The 19,314-nt window shown below is 32.9% G+C and overlaps 1 protein-coding gene across 3 annotated transcripts in view; it reads left to right on the plus strand.

Annotated features, from left to right (window-relative positions):
- Positions 1-15,769, plus strand: part of fgf12b (fibroblast growth factor 12b) — a 37,968-nt gene extending 22,199 nt beyond the window's left edge. For 2 of the 3 annotated variants that reach the window (XM_059533929.1, XM_059533928.1), the window contains exons 2-5: positions 1,631-1,741; positions 10,313-10,416; positions 14,254-14,452; positions 15,432-15,769. In XM_059533929.1, the coding sequence (XP_059389912.1) occupies positions 1,631-1,741; positions 10,313-10,416; positions 14,254-14,452; positions 15,432-15,562 (545 nt within the window). In that variant the 3' untranslated portion in view covers positions 15,563-15,769. Of the gene's footprint in view, positions 103-1,630; positions 1,742-10,312; positions 10,417-14,253; positions 14,453-15,431 lie in introns of all 3 variants that reach the window. The other variant, XM_059533927.1, reaches the window with a different exon arrangement.
- The last annotated feature ends 3,545 nt before the right edge of the window (positions 15,770-19,314 follow it).

Genomic DNA, 19,314 nt, shown 5'->3' on the forward strand with positions numbered 1-19,314 from the left:
AGCCCTCGGGACGAGGCTCCCTGTGCGATCGGCACCTGTTCGGACTCTTCGGTAAAGTCCGATTCTGCAGCGGGAAGAAACGACCGGTGCGCCGGAAACCAGGTCAGTTCATTCACACCTCGCGCGCGTGACGCTCACCTGTGCGCGCGGAAAGCAGCGGTTGAGATGTTATGCTTCTGCACGTTTGATTGTTTTATTGATAACTGTGACGATTGCATTAACATTTATAATGCCATTATAACATGTAGCCTGCCTTAATATAGATAGATCACAATAAACACTTTATTAAAGTAGCCTATGTAGTAGGGAGGGATTGTAGCCTATTAATTTGGTTAGATTAGATATAAAATACTAATATAGACGAATATATGATCTTTTTATTAATAACTTTGATTGCAATATTATTTAACAGGGAGTTTATGCACGGACAAAGATTACTATAAACACCTTAAAATATTAATAGTGTATATACAATGTTAGACAAAATTTAAATAAATATTAAATGTATTAAAACAAACATTAGATTTAAAATATTTGCTATATGAACATATTTTATTGATAAATATCACAAAAAAAGATTAAAAATTTAGATTAAAAATATTGATATGGTTATACAATATTTTATATTATATATAGTTGAACATATGATTGCATTGACGTTTATAGGATGTACTTTACATACAGATGACTAGTTTGAATATAATTTTAAGTATGTATTAAGTTTCAACTTTTCATTTCAGTAGTGATCATTATGTTTGATGTTATTAATAAATGTCATTATAAAGTGTAACCCTGGACTGCAGCATGTTACTTTATTCTGAGGTGTGTTTTTGTGGAATTCAATTACAATTGAATTTTTATAGCACTTTTCACATATCGACACCTTTTTACATAATGTTTCAAAGCAGCTTGATGGAAAATGCTACATATTCGACCAACACTTCTGTTATTGATTAAACGTGTGTATTAAAGCTGCAAAATCGATTCTGGTTCGGTTTGGTCTGTTTATGATGCATGTATCATATTTGACTTCAGTTTTCTCCCCTGTCTGTTCATTCTGGTCGACTGAGCTCTTCTGAGATATAGTACAAATGTCTGTAATTCAAATTTCATTGGTCTTTTTATAGCACGTGAACTTTTTTAATACTAAATATTGCGGCGATACTCTTGAAAACATTCTGGGAGTGAGACAGAGCAGAAGGGGAGCCGGTTTACTTACGTAATTAGCAAGGTATTAAAACAATTAACACATTTTAATTGGTTAGCAGCACTTGCTTTTTCAGGAACTTGACAGATTCCTTTTTTAATTCTTTGTTTTTAAACAGTACTGAGCATTAGAGTTCACCATGCATAATGATGCATCCATCCCATTTAAAACTTGTGCTTGTTTGCATGCATATGATTGGTTTAGGGTAGCCTATTTAAGAAATAAATTACATTATGAAATTTTTTTTAGTTTTGTAAAAAACATGTTGTGTTGTCTAGCTCTTCATAAGCAGATCAGAAGAACCTGTAATGTAACATCAGATAGTTTATAATCTCTGAAGAACCATTTATTTTGGATGGTACGCAGGATTTGCGTTTGTGTTTGTGACATTAGTGTGTGTGTGTGTGTGTGTGTGTGTTCCAGAGCCTCAGTTGAAGGGGATAGTGACCAGGCTCTTCAGTGAGCAGGGCTATTACTTGCAGATGCAGCCGGATGGAACCGTCGGCGGGACCAAAGATGAAAACAGCGACTACAGTGAGTCTCTCTCTGTTCGCTCTGTCCTGTGTCCGAAACTGATACGCTCTGAAATCCAAAGATGTGTTGTATCTTATCTTAATGTTCTCCTTTCATACATACATAACATATATGAACGTTAACCCATGAACAAATATAAAAACATTACCATTCAAAACTTTGGGGTCAGTGCATTTAAAAAAAATAAATTAATACTTTCATTTAGCAAGGGTGAAAAGGTTTAAAAGTGACAGTAAAGGCATTTATAATGTTGCAAAAGTTTTATTTTTCAAATAAATGCTGTTGTGTTGAACTTTCTGTTCATCTGTGAATCCTGAAAAATAAAATGCATCACGGTTTCCACAAAAATTTTAACTGTTTTCAACATTGATAATAGTGAGAAATGTTTCTCGAGCAGCAAATCAGCATCTTTTCATGATTTCTGAAGATCATGTGACACTGAAGACTGGAGGAATGATGCTGAAAATACAGCTGCACAGAAATAAATGACATTTTACTATATATTCACACAGAAAATAATTACTGACAGGAGCATTGACTCCAAACCTTTGATATATATATATATATATATATATATATATATGTGTGTGTGTGTGTGTATAATTTTATTATCATATTTTTTACATTAAGAAAAATGAGGCCAGATGCATTACAATAATAAGGATTTGAAGGGAAAATGTGTTTTTCACCATGCAAAACATCTCAACGTTCCTAGAGTAGACATAATTTGTCATTTTAATTATTTAAATGAATAATTTATCTTTTTTTATATTCTTGGCTGACATTTTCTTTATAGAACAGAGAACCTTCATCACGTGTGTGTGTGTGTTCTTGCCTGATCTCACAGTTTGAGTGTATTTTTCAGATCTGCATATGCATTAGTGAGTGTGGACACACACACACACACACACACACACACACACACACACACACACACACCTCCCCGGGGTGCTAGAGAGGGATGTTTTACTTCTAAAGCTTAGTATTTTAGAGCGTTCTCTCTCTCTTCCAGCTCCTGTATTATCTCAGTGGTTTGAAGGTGCCCACTCATGTTTTGAATCTCCTCCTGTGAGATGCTTTTGAATCCTATTTTCCTCCTTATCTGCTAAACTCACATCAGCGAGTCCAACAGGCTTAGACAGCGCGTCTTTGTGTGACACACGTGAGACACACACTACTGTTTTAAGCCCTCGAGGCTTACGACAGATTCAGTGTTAAAGTCAACATAAACCGCCCATTTGACTACAATAACGTGAGTGAAGCCGGCGATGTCCGCTTAAAAGGAAAGATTTCATTTCAGTTTGATGAAAGATGATGAAAACAGACACTTTTTATGCATTTTAACATGCAGTCGTTCACAGCAAGAACAGGAGCGTGCATTAAGAAAATAGCATCAGTTTTGACACATTGTGTTTACGGACAGAGTTTTGTCTTATCGTTGTGTTTTTAAGCTGTGGGGGATTCTCATGTAACATGATTGCATTTATCCGACAGCTGTGGGCAAACATGTTTTCATCTAAAGCGAGAATATTGATCAGCTGGAGAAGTGAAACACAATACAGTCAGAATCTGGTCGGCTTCCAGCAAAATGAAGAACAGCTGATGAACAAGTTGAAGCACAGAGTAACAGATCTGCATGAATTCTTGTTCGGCGTGTTTTCCTGTTTATGTTTACAGTAACAAACTTCAGAACTCAAGAGGGGGGAAATGTATCATTCAAATATCTGTCTATCAACACTGACACTACTGGACAAAGGTTTGAAATCATTAAGATTGTCTTCTGCTCAACAAGGCTGCTTTTTTTTTAAAATCAAAACTGCAGTAAAATAAATCCTAAAATATTTTTAGAATTTAAAACAGCTGTTTTCTAAGTGAATATCTATTAACCTGTAATTTATTCCTGTGCTCAAATCTGTATTTTCAGCATCATTCCTCCAGTCTTCAGTGTCACATGATCTTCAGAAATCATTCTAATATACTTATTTACTGCTCAAGCAACATTTCTGATTATTATATATCTTGGAAACAGTTGTGCCACACAATATTTTTTGTGGAAACTGTGATGCATTTTATTTTTCAGGATTTACAGATGAATAGAAAGTTGAAAAGAACAGCATTTATTTGAAATCGAAATCTATTATTAACATTCTTAATGTTTTTACTGTCACTTTTGATCAATTTAATGCATCCTTTATGAATATAAGTATTCATTTCTTTTCATTCAAATTCAATGGTAGTGTATCACAATTTATTTTCACAAAATATTCAGCAGCACAGCTGTTTTCAGCATTGATAATAAAAAACTTTTGACTGATATTGTACTTGCGTTATGGCTTGTGATTGAGTTTGTGAGGAGTTTGTTCCTCATCTCATGAATTCTCTCTCATATTCCGCTCTCGATCCCACACAAACACACTCATCCCTTGTTCTGGTTCTCTGATCTCTCCTCCCCCTCCATCCCTCCGTTATCCTGCTGCACTCCTCCGCTGCTCCTGTTTTCTCTCTCCTCTGGGTTTTTTCCCTCCTGTCGATTTATACGGACTGGAACTGAATCAGCAGCAGCATTACGAGTGTCTGTCTGTCTGTCTGTCTATCTATCTATCTATCTATCTATCGTTCTATCTATCTATCTATCTATCTATCTATCTATCTATCTATCTATCTATCTATCTATCTATCTATCGTTCTATCTATCTATCTATCTATCTATCTATCTATCTATCTATCTATCTATCTATCTATCTATCTATCTATCTATCTATCTATCGTTCTATCTATCTATCTATCTATCTATCGTTCTATCTATCTATCTATCTATCTATCTATCTATCTATCTATCTATCGTTCTATCTATCTATCTATCTATCTATCTATCTATCTATCTATCTATCTATCTATCTATCTATCGTTCTATCTATCTATCTATCTATCTATCTATCTATCTATCTATCTATCTATCTATCTATCTATCTATCTATCTATCGTTCTATCGTTCTATCTATCTATCGTTCTATCTATCTATCTATCTATCTATCTATCTATCTATCTATCTATCTATCTATCTATCTATCTATCTATCTATCGTTCTATCTATCTATCTATCTATCTATCTATCTATCTATCGTTCTATCTATCGTTCTATCTATCTATCTATCTATCTATCTATCTATCTATCTATCTATCTATCTATCTATCTATCTATCTATCTATCTATCTATCTATCTATCTATCTATCTATCTATCGTTCTATCTATCTATCTATCGTTCTATCTATCTATCTATCTATCTATCTATCTATCTATCTATCTATCTATCTATCTATCTATCTATCGTTCTATCTATCTATCTATCTATCTATCTATCTATCTATCTATCTATCTATCTATCTATCTATCTATCTATCTATCTATCGTTCTATCTATCTATCTATCTATCTATCGTTCTATCTATCTATCTATCGTTCTATCTATCTATCTATCGTTCTATCTATCGTTCTATCTATCTATCTATCGTTCTATCTATCTATCTATCGTTCTATCGTTCTATCGTTCTATCTATCTATCTATCTATCTATCTATCTATCTATCTATCTATCTATCTATCTATCTATCTATCGTTCTATCGTTCTATCGTTCTATCTATCGTTCTATCTATCTATCGTTCTATCTATCTATCTATCTATCTATCGTTCTATCTATCTATCTATCGTTCTATCTATCTATCTATCGTTCTATCTATCTATCTATCGTTCTATCTATCTATCTATCTATCTATCTATCTATCTATCTATCTATCTATCTATCTATCTATCTAATCGTTCTATCTATCTATCTATCTATCTATCTATCTATCTATCTATCTATCTATCTATCTATCTATCTATCTATCTATCTATCTATCTATCTATCTATCTATCAGTAATTCATTCGTTCATCTATCTATCTATCTATCTATCTATCTATCTATCTTTCTTTTTTTGTTAATTCGTTCATCTATCTATCTATCTATCTATCTATCTATCTATCTATCTATCTATCTATCTATCTATCGTTCTATCTATCTATCTATCTATCTATCTATCTATCTAATCGTTCTATCTATCTATCTATCTATCTATCTATCTATCTATCTAATCGTTCTATCTATCTATCGTTCTATCTATCTATCTATCTATCTATCTATCTATCTATCTATCTATCTATCTATCTATCTATCTATCTATCGTTCTATCTATCTATCTATCTATCTATCTATCTATCTATCTATCTATCTATCTATCTATCTATCGTTCTATCTATCGTTCTATCTATCTATCTATCTATCTATCTATCTATCTATCTATCTATCTATCTATCTATCTATCTATCGTTCTATCTATCTATCTATCTATCGTTCTATCTATCTATCGTTCTATCTATCGTTCTATCTATCTATCGTTCTATCTATCGTTCTATCTATCTATCGTTCTATCTATCTATCTATCTATCTATCTATCTATCTATCTATCTATCTATCTATCTATCTATCTATCTATCTATCGTTCTATCTATCTATCTATCTATCGTTCTATCATTCTATCTATCTATCTATCGTTCTATCGTTCTATCTATCTATCTATCTATCTATCTATCTATCTATCTATCTATCTATCTATCTATCTATCTATCGATCTATCGTTCTATCTATCTATCTATCTATCTATCTATCTATCTATCTATCTATCTATCGTTCTATCTATCTATCTATCTATCTATCTATCTATCTATCTATCTATCTATCTATCTATCTATCGTTCTATCTATCGTTCTATCTATCTATCTATCGTTCTATCTATCTATCTATCTATCTATCTATCATTCTATCTATCTATCTATCTATCTATCTATCTATCTATCTATCTATCTATCTATCTATCTATCTAATCGTTCTATCTATCTATCTATCTATCTATCTATCTATCTATCTATCTATCTATCTATCTATCTATCTATCTATCAGTAATTCATTCGTTCATCTATCTATCTATCTATCTATCTTTCTTTTTTTGTTAATTCGTTCATCTATCTATCTATCTATCTATCTATCTATCTATCTATCTATCTATCTATCTATCTATCTATCGTTCTATCTATCTATCTATCTATCTATCTATCTATCTATCTATCTATCTATCTATCTATCTATCTATCTATCTATCGTTCTATCTATCTATCTATCTATCTATCTATCTATCTATCTATCTATCTATCTATCTATCTATCTATCTATCTATCTATCTATCTATCGTTCTATCTATCTATCTATCTATCTAATCGTTCTATCTATCTATCTATCTATCTATCTATCTATCTATCTATCTATCTATCTAATCGTTCTATCTATCTATCGTTCTATCTATCTATCTATCTATCTATCTATCTATCTATCTATCTATCTATCTATCTATCTATCTATCTATCTATCTATCTATCTATCCCTATCGTTCTATCTATCTATCTATCTATCTATCTATCTATCTATCGTTCTATCTATCGTTCTATCTATCTATCTATCTATCTATCTAATCGTTCTATCTATCTATCTATCTATCTATCTATCTATCTATCTATCTATCGTTCTATCTATCTATCTATCTATCTATCGTTCTATCTATCTTTCTATCTATCTATCTATCTATCTATCTATCCCTATCGTTCTATCTATCTATCTATCTATCTATCTATCTATCTATCTATCTATCTATCTATCTATCTATCTATCGTTCTATCTATCTATCTATCTATCTATCTATCTATCTATCTATCTATCTATCTATCGTTCTATCTATCGTTCTATCTATCGTTCTATCTATCTATCGTTCTATCTATCTATCTATCATTCTATCTATCTATCTATCTATCTATCTATCTATCTATCTATCTATCTATCTATCTATCTATCGTTCTATCTATCTATCTATCTATCTATCTATCTATCTATCTATCGTTCTATCGTTCTATCTATCTATCTATCTATCTATCTATCTATCGATCTATCGTTCTATCTATCTATCTATCTATCTATCTATCGTTCTATCTATCTATCTATCTATCTATCTATCTATCTATCTATCTAATCGTTCTATCTATCTATCTATCTATCTATCTATCTATCTATCTATCAGTAATTCTATCTATCAGTAATTCTATCTATCAGTAATTCTATCTATCTATCTATCTATCTATCTATCTATCTATCTATCTATCTATCTATCTATCTATCTATCTATCTATCTATCTATCTATCGTTCTATCTATCTATCTATCTATCTATCTATCTATATCTATCGTTCTATCGTTCTATCTATCTATCTATCTATCTATCTATCGTTCTATCTATCTATCTATCTATCGTTCTATCTATCTATCGTTCTATCTATCTATCGTTCTATCTATCTATCGTTCTATCTATCTATCTATCTATCTATCTATCTATCTATCTATCTATCTATCTATCTATCTATCTATCTATCTATCTATCTATCTATCTATCTATCTATCTATCAGTAATTCTATCTATCTATCTATCTATCTATCTATCTATCTATCTATCTATCTATCTATCTATCTATCTATCGTTCTATCGTTCTATCTATCTATCTATCTATCTATCTATCTATCTATCTATCTATCTATCTATCTATCTATCTATCGTTCTATCTATCTATCTATCTATCTATCGTTCTATCGTTCTATCTATCATTCTATCTATCTATCTATCTATCTATCTATCTATCTATCTATCTATCTATCTATCTATCTATCGTTCTATCGTTCTATCTATCTATCTATCGTTCTATCTATCTATCGTTCTATCTATCTATCTATCTATCTATCTATCTATCTATCGTTCTATCTATCTATCTATCTATCTATCTATCTATCTATCTATCTATCTATCTATCTATCTATCTATCTATCTATCGTTCTATCTATCTATCGTTCTATCTATCGTTCTATCTATCTATCGTTCTATCTATCTATCTATCGTTCTATCTATCTATCTATCTATCGTTCTATCTATCTATCTATCTATCGTTCTATCTATCTATCTATCGTTCTATCTATCTATCTATCTATCTATCTATCTATCTATCTATCTATCTATCTATCTATCTATCTATCTATCTATCTATCTATCTATCTATCTATCTATCTATCTATCTATCTATCGTTCTATCTATCTATCTATCTATCTATCTAATCATTCTATCTATCTATCTATCTATCTATCTATCTATCTATCTATCTATCTATCTATCTATCTATCAGTAATTCATTCGTTCATCTATCTATCTTTCTTTTTTTGTTAATTCGTTCATCTATCTATCTATCTATCTATCTATCTATCTATCTATCTATCTATCTATCTATCTATCTAATCGTTCTATCTATCTATCTATCTATCTATCTATCTATCTATCTATCTATCTATCTATCTATCTATCTATCTATCTAATCGTTCTATCTATCTATCTAATCGTTCTATCTATCTATCTATCGTTCTATCTATCTATCTATCGTTCTATCTATCTATCTATCGTTCTATCTATCTATCTATCTATCTATCTATCTATCGTTCTATCTATCTATCTATCTATCTATCTATCTATCTATCTATCTATCGTTCTATCTATCTATCTATCTATCTATCGTTCTATCTATCGTTCTATCGTTCTATCTATCTATCTATCTATCTATCTATCTATCTATCTATCTATCTATCGTTCTATCTATCTATCGTTCTATCTATCTATCTATCGTTCTATCTATCTATCTATCTATCTATCTATCTATCTATCTATCTATCTATCTATCAGTAATTCATTCGTTCATCTATCTATCTATCTATCTTTCTTTTTTTGTTAATTCGTTCATCTATCTATCTATCTATCTATCTATCTATCTATCTATCTATCTATCTATCTATCTATCTATCTATCTATCTATCTATCTATCTTTCTTTTTTTGTTAATTCGTTCATCTATCTATCTATCTATCTATCTATCTATCTATCTATCTATCTATCTATCTATCTATCTATCTATCTATCTATCTATCTATCTATCTATCGTTGTATCTTTCTATCTATCTATCTATCGTTGTATCTATCTATCTATCTATCTATCGTTGTATCTTTCTATCTATCTATCTATCGTTCTATCTATCTATCTATCTATCTATCTATCTATCTATCTATCTATCTATCTATCTATCTATCTATCTATCTATCAGTAATTCATTCGTTCATCTATCTATCTATCTATCTTTCTTTTTTTGTTAATTCGTTCATCTATCTATCTATCTATCTATCTATCTATCTATCTATCTATCTATCTATCGTTGTATCTTTCTATCTATCTATCGTTGTATCTTTCTATCTATCTATCTATCGTTCTATCTTTCTATCTATCTATCTATCTCAGTTTAATTGTGAAAGTCGCTCAGAGGAGAACATTGGGATCATAACTAGGAGCTCCAGTAAGTGTCCTGATCTCTGAGAGAGTGAGATGTTGCTGTGGCTGTGTTTCAGCTCTGTTTAACCTGATCCCCGTGGGTTTGCGGGTCGTGGCGATACAAGGCGTGAAGGCCGGACTCTACGTGGCCATGAATGGAGAGGGTTTCCTCTACTCCACGGTAAGAAAACACTCCTCACATCTGTGTGTGTGTGTGTGTGTGTGTGTGTCACATCTGTTCTATCTAAAATCCACAGCTTTTCATGTGATCATACAATCTGTTTTGTTTCTTTTCTCTGTAGCGTTTGTCAGGGTATGTACTATTATATGCAATTTTGATGTAGTGCGTGAATATTTCTGTGTGTGTGTGTTTTGGAAATCAGGACACACTGTCATCGTGTTACGGTTGTGATGTTGTGTGTTTTGGTGTGTTTTACAGGTTGAAGTGTGTAATATTACGTGTGTTAATATATTGTGTGTTAGGAGGTGCTGGTTGTGTTTTACTGGATTTATTGCAGGACATAATATTGTGATTAAAATCATTGAAATGTAAATGTATGCCGACAGTTGTTGTTTATTTGTTTTTATTGTGTTGTGGTGAGCTTTTACATTTCTGGATGTGTTCAGTGCAGAAAATACAAGTCAAAAGAAGGATTGCAACGCCAGCCTTCTCTCATGTAGTCTAAAACTCAACAGAGAGAAGGTTCTGGAAGCAGCAGTCATGTGATGGAGAGAGCGACTCTCTGCTCCCGTCTACATTCATAATTCACAGACTTGTTATTAAAATTTCAAGTAAAGCTCCTGAACTACATTGATCCACAAAGAAAGCAAGCAATGTAACTGTTTTTAGACATGCACGCACACACACAAACACACGCACACACACACACACACACGCACACACACAGCTTTCAGTTTGCTATGAAGAGTGTGAAAGGACTTTAAATCTCATGACACAACTGTAAGTAAAAATGACATTTATAATCTCCATTGCAAAACAGTTTGAGCACCAGCCTGGCCTATATGAAGGAAACGATGTCTAAATTCAAATATCTGTCTTTTTACAAATTTCGGCACTTATTTATTAAACATTTCAGTTAATTTGATTATGCTTTCAGCAATTAAAGTCTTGTACTCTCAGCTCCATATAATCTTTTTCAACCATGTTTAAAGTTGTTCCACAGAAATTCCTGTCAACATCAACACAAAATATGTGGATAAACAAAGTGAAGTTTGTTCATTTATGAGTTGTGCTAAATGCAAACTGATACAAAACCCAGACTGATTCATAATTCAGATTCTGTCATTTTACAAACTGCTGCACATTTTCCATTCATTTATTAAGTATTTAAAATAAATTAGTCTTGTACTCTCAGCTCCATTTAATGTCGTTGTAGAGAGTTTAAATATACAGAACTTATAGAAATGCATATTAATTTATGTTTGGTGTTATGTAACATTACACATGTCTGTATTAGTGTCAAGATCAGCTGTTCTGGATGTTGTTCTATCTTTGGGGTGACAAAGTGTTAATTAACTTTAGTGTGATAATGAACTTCTGCCAACGTGTGATGGTCGATGTGTGTGTGTTTCTTTGTCTGGGTGTGTGTGTTTGTGAGTGTTGCAATGCAGTGTGTATGTGTGTGTGCAAGAAGTAATTGATTGAAAATGAATCTAAAACTGAGGTAATAATGCAGCTGTGATGTAGAGTTTTATAAAGAATTCATTTCAAAATTGTGTTCGATATATCTGTGTATTTTGGCATGTGGTGATAGTTGTTTGAAAATCACAAATGAATGCAAGTTTCGCAAACTGAAATCATTCATTGGTCATTAAATCTTTTTTGTTTTATATTTGTGAATTGCCTTGCATTGATTTGGTGTTGTCGTAATGATTGTTTTACTGAGTGTGTTATTGTGTGGATGTTGTAGCTCAGGGTTGTGTGTGTGTGTGTGTGTGTGTGAGAGGGAGGTTTTCTACTGGTTATTTATGTTTAATCTGCTAAAGTGCTTTGAGATGCTGAGATGGCAAAGAGTGCAAACCTCCCTTACTTGTGTGTGTGTGTGTGTGTAATATACATTAGGGTTCAAAAGTCTGAGACCGCATTGAAAATGTGGGAAATGAACAAAAACCTTGAAATAAACAAAGTTTTAGCATACAGATTAAACCATAGTGCTGCAGCAACGACGTCATAATCAGAAGACTAATTCAATTTTTTTTTTTTTTTCAGTTTATAGATCATCTGAAAGCTGATTAAATCATCTTTCTATTAATGTATGGTTTGTGGGGAGGACAATATTTGTCTGAGATACAATTATTAGAAAATCTGGAATCTGAGGGAGCAAAAAAATCTAAATGTTGAGAGAAAATCATCTTTAAAGTTGTTCAGATGAAGTTCTTAGCAATGCATATTACTTATCAAAAATTAAGTTTTGATATATTTAGAGTAGGAAATTTACAAAATATCTTCATGGAACATAATCTTTACCTAATATCCTAATGCTTTTTGGCATGAAAGAAAAATCTATAATTTTCATAACATATATAAAATGCCCCTGTAGTAAAATGTACATAACAATATCTATACAGTGATTTTTTATATATGCATTAACCATATATGTCAACAATAAATATTTTATTTATATGCAGCTTTAACAACAACATACAGTGTATACAAAAATCTGAATTTTTAAATGCATGTCTATCTTTTTTATTTACTTATATATTATTAACAAGACAAATATGCATGTACATGACATATAAGTCCAAAAATGAATTGCACTTAAATAAATATAAATATTTGTATGGGTTAGATTTGTGAATATATGAAATTTAAAAAAAAATGTATAGGTTTCATACATGTTTTCACTTCATATGACAATATATTTCATATAATAGAAGTGTAATAATGCTTGTATGTACATGCATTTTTAACAATAAACATAATTGCTTCATAATTCACATTTTCAGGATGGATGTATATTGAATTTTATTTTTAGCACAAGCCTTGTTTAACTCAAGTGTTGTGGGAAGTATTTAAAAACATTTTGATTTTTTTTTAAGTTTAAATATAAATATTATAAACTGGAAAAAATATATTATAAAAAAAGGACCACACAGTGAATTAGTCATCAAGACTGAAGCACTCTATTATGATGTAAAGCAAAATAAATGTTCCAGAATTTAGTGATTCATCAAATAAAAGGGATTGTCTTGCTTCCACTGAAGTACAAAATGCACATTCCCAAATTATATGAATTTCTCGGTTTCATTTTTCACTCACATTGTTAATCTGCCAATATAATTTGTAATTAAAGGGTCACAATAGTGCCTGTAAAGAAGGGTTTCATTTATAAAGCTCTCAAATGTTACTGACCGGTCCATTTCCTGAAAATATGGAAAAAATAAAGGCTCTCAATTAAATATGTGCAGTGTCCCATGGTTAGGCAAGGCAATAATAAATAAGTTACTATATAAATGTTATACTGTAATACTAGTAGCACTAATTTTTTATGATATATGTTCGAATAAAGTAGCAATTTTAAAATACGTTGATGCTTGTATTTTTGGTCTTTTATCTCAGTATTTCTATCAGTGTTGTATAAGGGTTTTTATGCGTAATAGTAAGTGTATTTCAAAAGGGTTACTAATGACACATCATTGGGTTATTTTCATGTGTGGGAAAAATTTGGGATTAAACCAGTTAAATTCCCAATGCACAATTTAAACATTTGCACTGGTGGTCTCAGGTTTTTATACTCCACTGTATGAAATATATACAAAACATTAATTGTGTCAATTGTGTGTGTGTGTGTGTGTGTGTGTGTTCACCCGAGGTGGTTTCTGCTCTGGTTGACGGCCGTCTCCACCCTCTCCACCTGTGCATGCAAAAGACTTTATAAAAAAACTGGGACAAATACTCTATAAAAGCACACACACACACACACACACACACACACACCTGAGAGCTGTAACTGTGTTTTAACATCTCTCTCTGTTTCTGTCTGTCTGTCTGTAGGATACGTTCACAGCGGAGTGTAAGTTTAAGGAGAGTGTGTTTGAGAATTATTACGTGATCTACTCGTCCACGATGTACCGCCAGCACGAGAGCGGACGCGCCTGGTTCCTCGGACTCAATAAAGAAGGAATCATCATGAAGGGAAACCGGGTCAAGAAAACTAAACCGTGCTCACACTTCGTGCCCAGACCCATTGAAGGTAAGAAAACACACACACACACACACACACACACACACACACACACACACACACACACACACACACACACACTCACACTCACACACACACACACGTAGGGCAGGGTGATGTATGAAATATTTACAGTAAATTCATTATTATTTTGCTGACCATTGAAAGAGTAGACTTGTGCCATCACTTTAGATGCTTTTTAATAGCGTATATTCAAACTCAAGTTAAGATTTGTTTAGTTTGATTAATTTACATGAAATAGATTTTTCAAACTGTTTGTTTCAATAAATCAGTCCAAAATTCAAACTGAATTAATTTGTCATCATAATGAGATGTTCTTTGTATGGCATTTTAATTGCTTTAAATGTTTTAGTAAAATGTTTAGTCCATGTAGATTAAAATAGTTACCTATGAAAAAAAGCTTAAAATATATATAAAAATGTTTCTTTTTGTGTGTTAACTGAGTGAAATAAAGTGGAAATCATATACAGATAATTTTAACTAGATTAGTTTACTGTATTTTACTCTTTTAAACATTTAAAATCTATTTCACAACATTGGCTATTTCATTGAAATATAATATATATATATATAGAGAGAGAGAGAGAGAGAGAGAAAAGTCGATATTTGCCAGTCTTTTTAATAATAATAATAATAATAATAATAATTATATATATATATATATATATATATATATATATATATATATATAATAAAGATATGAATGTGTGTAGGTAGAATTTTATAGGAAATATTAAAATACATTATTTAAAATGTATTATTTAGTATATTATATTAAATAATATATAAGTAAAGTATATAAAATATTTTTTTCAATCTACATCCCCCGGAACTACTCACAATAACATGTGCATATGATCAATTCTGTTCAAATATTGTGTATGTGTATATATACTGTATTAATGCCTCACTAGTACCAAAATCCCTGCTGTTTAATAATGACGTCTTGTATGTATTTGTGTAACAGTGTGTATGTATAAGGAGCCGTCTCTGCATGATATTGACGAGAAGCAGCGGTCCAGGAAAAACTCAGGAACTCCCACCATGGGCACCAGGAAAGAGTTAAACCAGGACTCTACCGATCATGAAGGCTCATAGCCACACACACACACACACACACACACACACACACCGACCTGTAAATGTACACACAAACACACACACACACACACACACACACACACACGGTGACCCCTGGAGCTGAATGCTTTCTTACACCCGAACAAACAACAGCAACTTCAGCATCGACAAGCATCAAACGAAAACAAAAATTAATGAAGTAACATAAAAATAAAAATAAACATTCTTGCCTGTGAAAATATTTTAGGAGTCTATGAAAATCAGGACATGATTTTACATTTTATGCAAGAGTCTATATTGGCGTCACGTGCTCGTGGAGGGTGTTTTCTTTCGGGAGTCAGAGCTTTAAAGCCATGTTCGATGATCACACATTGATTTATGAATGCTAAAAGCACTTTCACTCACCGCTATACATCGCTCACCTCATTAATATCGAATGTTCTCATCGGTTGTGTCTCCCAATCATTGCACTTTTTTTATTCTGGGTGTGGGAGGGGGAGGGGCTTATGCATTCTGCTCTCTGATTGGCTGGAGGGTTCAGGAATTGCTCCGCTGATAGGCAGCGACTATAACTGGAATCTCATTCACTGTATGAAACGTGTCATATTCTACACTTCAGTAGCATTTTACTTTAAATCCCCTCGGCGTCGTTCAACAGTGTCTCTGAAACATGCTTGCTGCTGTACCTTTAAGACTTGGATATGTAAATGCACTGTTATGATTGGTGAACATCAGCATACTGGTGTCATCTGTTGGGGCGGGTCGCTGAACAGGTGTTGATATGTTAATGTAATCGTAGATATGTTAATGAGCTTATGGTTATGATGTGATAATCATGACGATTTCTGAGCCAATAAATGGCGCAGCGAGTGTGACAGCGAACTCTTATTTCAAAAGAGCGAGGACAAAACATTTTCCCGTGATGTTTTGAATATAGTGAGAATCGTCACAATCTAAAATTCTGCATTCAGTGAATGGAAACACCTGCATTTATTTAACCTCACGCCCGTTTTGATCCTCAGAGATTGGGGTTTTTTATCCTGCCAAAAGCACATACTGCCCTCCGAGTGACTAAACTGGACTAAACCACTTTAAACCAGAGAATAGACTGCCCCGGTTTTCCTTCTCACACAGTTTTTATTTTTATCGCTCCTCATTAACATGCAGGCTGTGTTCAGAATGGAGTCTTGGTGCACTGCTTAGTGTGCAGTATATACTTCATACAAACAGTATGTGAAATGGTGCACTTGCAATGCTACAGTAGAGTACTAGATGTTTTCACTATGTTGCATGTCTAATTCAGTAAATGTCTGAAATGAATGCTATTGTTTTGCATGTTTAATCATCCATTAAAATAACAAGGAAAAAGTGTAGTTCTGTAAATACAAGGTTGAATGCATTGCATCGTGGGATAGTGCTCTACTTAAACTTTGCAAGATTGACACTGAATTAGAGTTACTAAATAATGACACTATTGTCTACTGAGATCGAATTGGTTATATAATCGTTAACTTTGCAACATTGACACTATTCCGCTGCAGTTATTACTGCTTTGAAACGATCTGTACTGTATAAAGAAGCCGCTCAGCTTTAGGTAAATAAAGCTCTTAGCCATGCATAAGAACATTTGCATACTGTGCACGGTATGCATACTGTATACTGAAGAGGTGGTGAGATTAGTATGCTGGGATGACATTTTGAACACCGCTCAGCTCAGGACGTTTCTGATTGGTTACTTGAGTCCAGGCTCCTTCCCCTTTAAATGTGATCGACCTGTTCATTGGTCAGATCTGTTGATGGAAAGGCCAATCAGCTGTTAGCTGGGTTTATAAGAAGTCTTCCATGACTGGAGCTCCACCAGCATCTAAGAGTGGGGTCAAAGGTCAGGGTTAGTGATACAAGAGGGAGAGAAAAACTAAGGGTCACGAACCTTGTGTCTAAAAATGCCTGCCTGTTTTTTTGTTTTTTTTCACAGAAGATGTTCTGATTATTGACATGCTGAAATGATCTTCTGCTGACCTGGGAAGTTCTTTTGTGTTTGCACCTGAATTCTGAACACGTTCATGTTCATTATGTAAAAGAGTTCTGAATAAAACATTAAACCTGCCACAGGAGGAAAATGTAATAAAAATAAATAAATAAATAAACAAATAAATGAAAAACAGGATTAAACTCTGGTCTGGTTTCAGCTTTTCTTCTGCCATCAGCATCTGCTCCCAAACCTCATCATCTGCGTCGCTGTCGGCCAAATGTTTTCGAAGGCAAATAATGTTCAGTATTTGAACAGTTAAACACTTTTTGTTGAGTTCACACCAAGAGGTGGATTCTGATTGGCTGTCAATATTTTAATCATTCTTCAGCTGGGAAAAGCTTTTTTCATTATTCTTCTTTTTAGTGAATAAATAAAGCAGTAGGGTGACTCATTGATGTTCGTGTCTGAAATTTGTCAAATCTTAATCCTTTTTTTTTTTAAGGCAGCACTACGTAACTTTTTTGTGTTCAAAATGTACAAATTTATATAATAAACAAGTACACCATGAATCAATTTCCCAGCTTGTCATGAATCACTAATGTACACCCAGGGCTGGACTGGGACAAAAAATCGGCCCGGGCATTTTTGCCCAGACCGGCCCACTATATGATCATAAACACCACCCATCTTTGCATGCCCTTAATTATATGCATACCAACTCCTTTTCATTAAAACCACTAATGCCATGTAATGAGTGAGTATAGGAACGAGTGAGAGTTAACAGATGAAATAAGTCAAAATTGTATATTTATTAATACAGTTGAACTATACTCCACAGCGGTGAATCCTAAAACAAGCTATAAGCGGCCCTGGCATAGCAATACCAGTGTTTCTTACAGGATTTTTGTTAAAACTATGGTGGTGTGTCCTCGGTCCTTCTAGGGGGGTTCGGGGGCATGCACCCCCGTGAGAAAATTTTGTGCATTTTAATGTTAAATTCATTAATCTGGTGCACTTTGAGAGTTCAAAATTAAAAGCTCCAACCCATATTCAGTGTGCAAATTAAACAAAGAAAAATTCAAACCTCTTTTAGTTACAGTGTCTATTTACATTACACCTATACATAATAATAGTTATAATATTAATCCAATGACAGTAATAGCCATATTTTGTAAAACAAATGCACAAAAAAATAAAGGAAACTTTCTTAATTAGTTGTAGCAATTTCTATACTTGAAAGAGATAAGCACATGATCTTTTATTTTGACGCAAACTGCATCAAGCTTTTATTTTGGCGGAAAACATGGTTTACAAACGCCTCTTATTAAATTTCTAGTGAATTGCGGTAATCGTCAACTATGCAGATGTGGAAATAATCTACACTCATGACATGGCCTAAGTGTTTTGAAAGTAGTTATGCTTACCGCAGGCTCTACACTTTCTCATCTCTCTCCTAATCCTCCATCCTCACTATCATCATCTGCCACAGGAGCTGATGAAGGTCAGAAAACATATATTTTGACACAGTTTACAGTGTCTGCTTTAAGGGCCTGGTTCTATTTTTTCACGCTATTTATCTGCACATTCCCAGGCGGCAAGGAAGCCTACCGGAAGTTGAAGGTTACATTATGGCCCCGTAGAAACAGGGTGCTTCTCAATTCATATTTGTGCATCCTCGTTTCCTTTCCTCGCTTCCTTTCCTCGTGTCTTAGCTCCACCCTTTCAGGATGCGAGGGAAGGACGCAAGGAAAAGACGTGAGGATGGAGGACTTGAATCAAGTGAAATGATTTATCCTCG

The sequence above is a fragment of the Carassius carassius genome, chromosome 41, assembly GCF_963082965.1.
Source record: "Carassius carassius chromosome 41, fCarCar2.1, whole genome shotgun sequence".
Classification (NCBI taxonomy): Eukaryota; Metazoa; Chordata; class Actinopteri; order Cypriniformes; family Cyprinidae; genus Carassius; species Carassius carassius.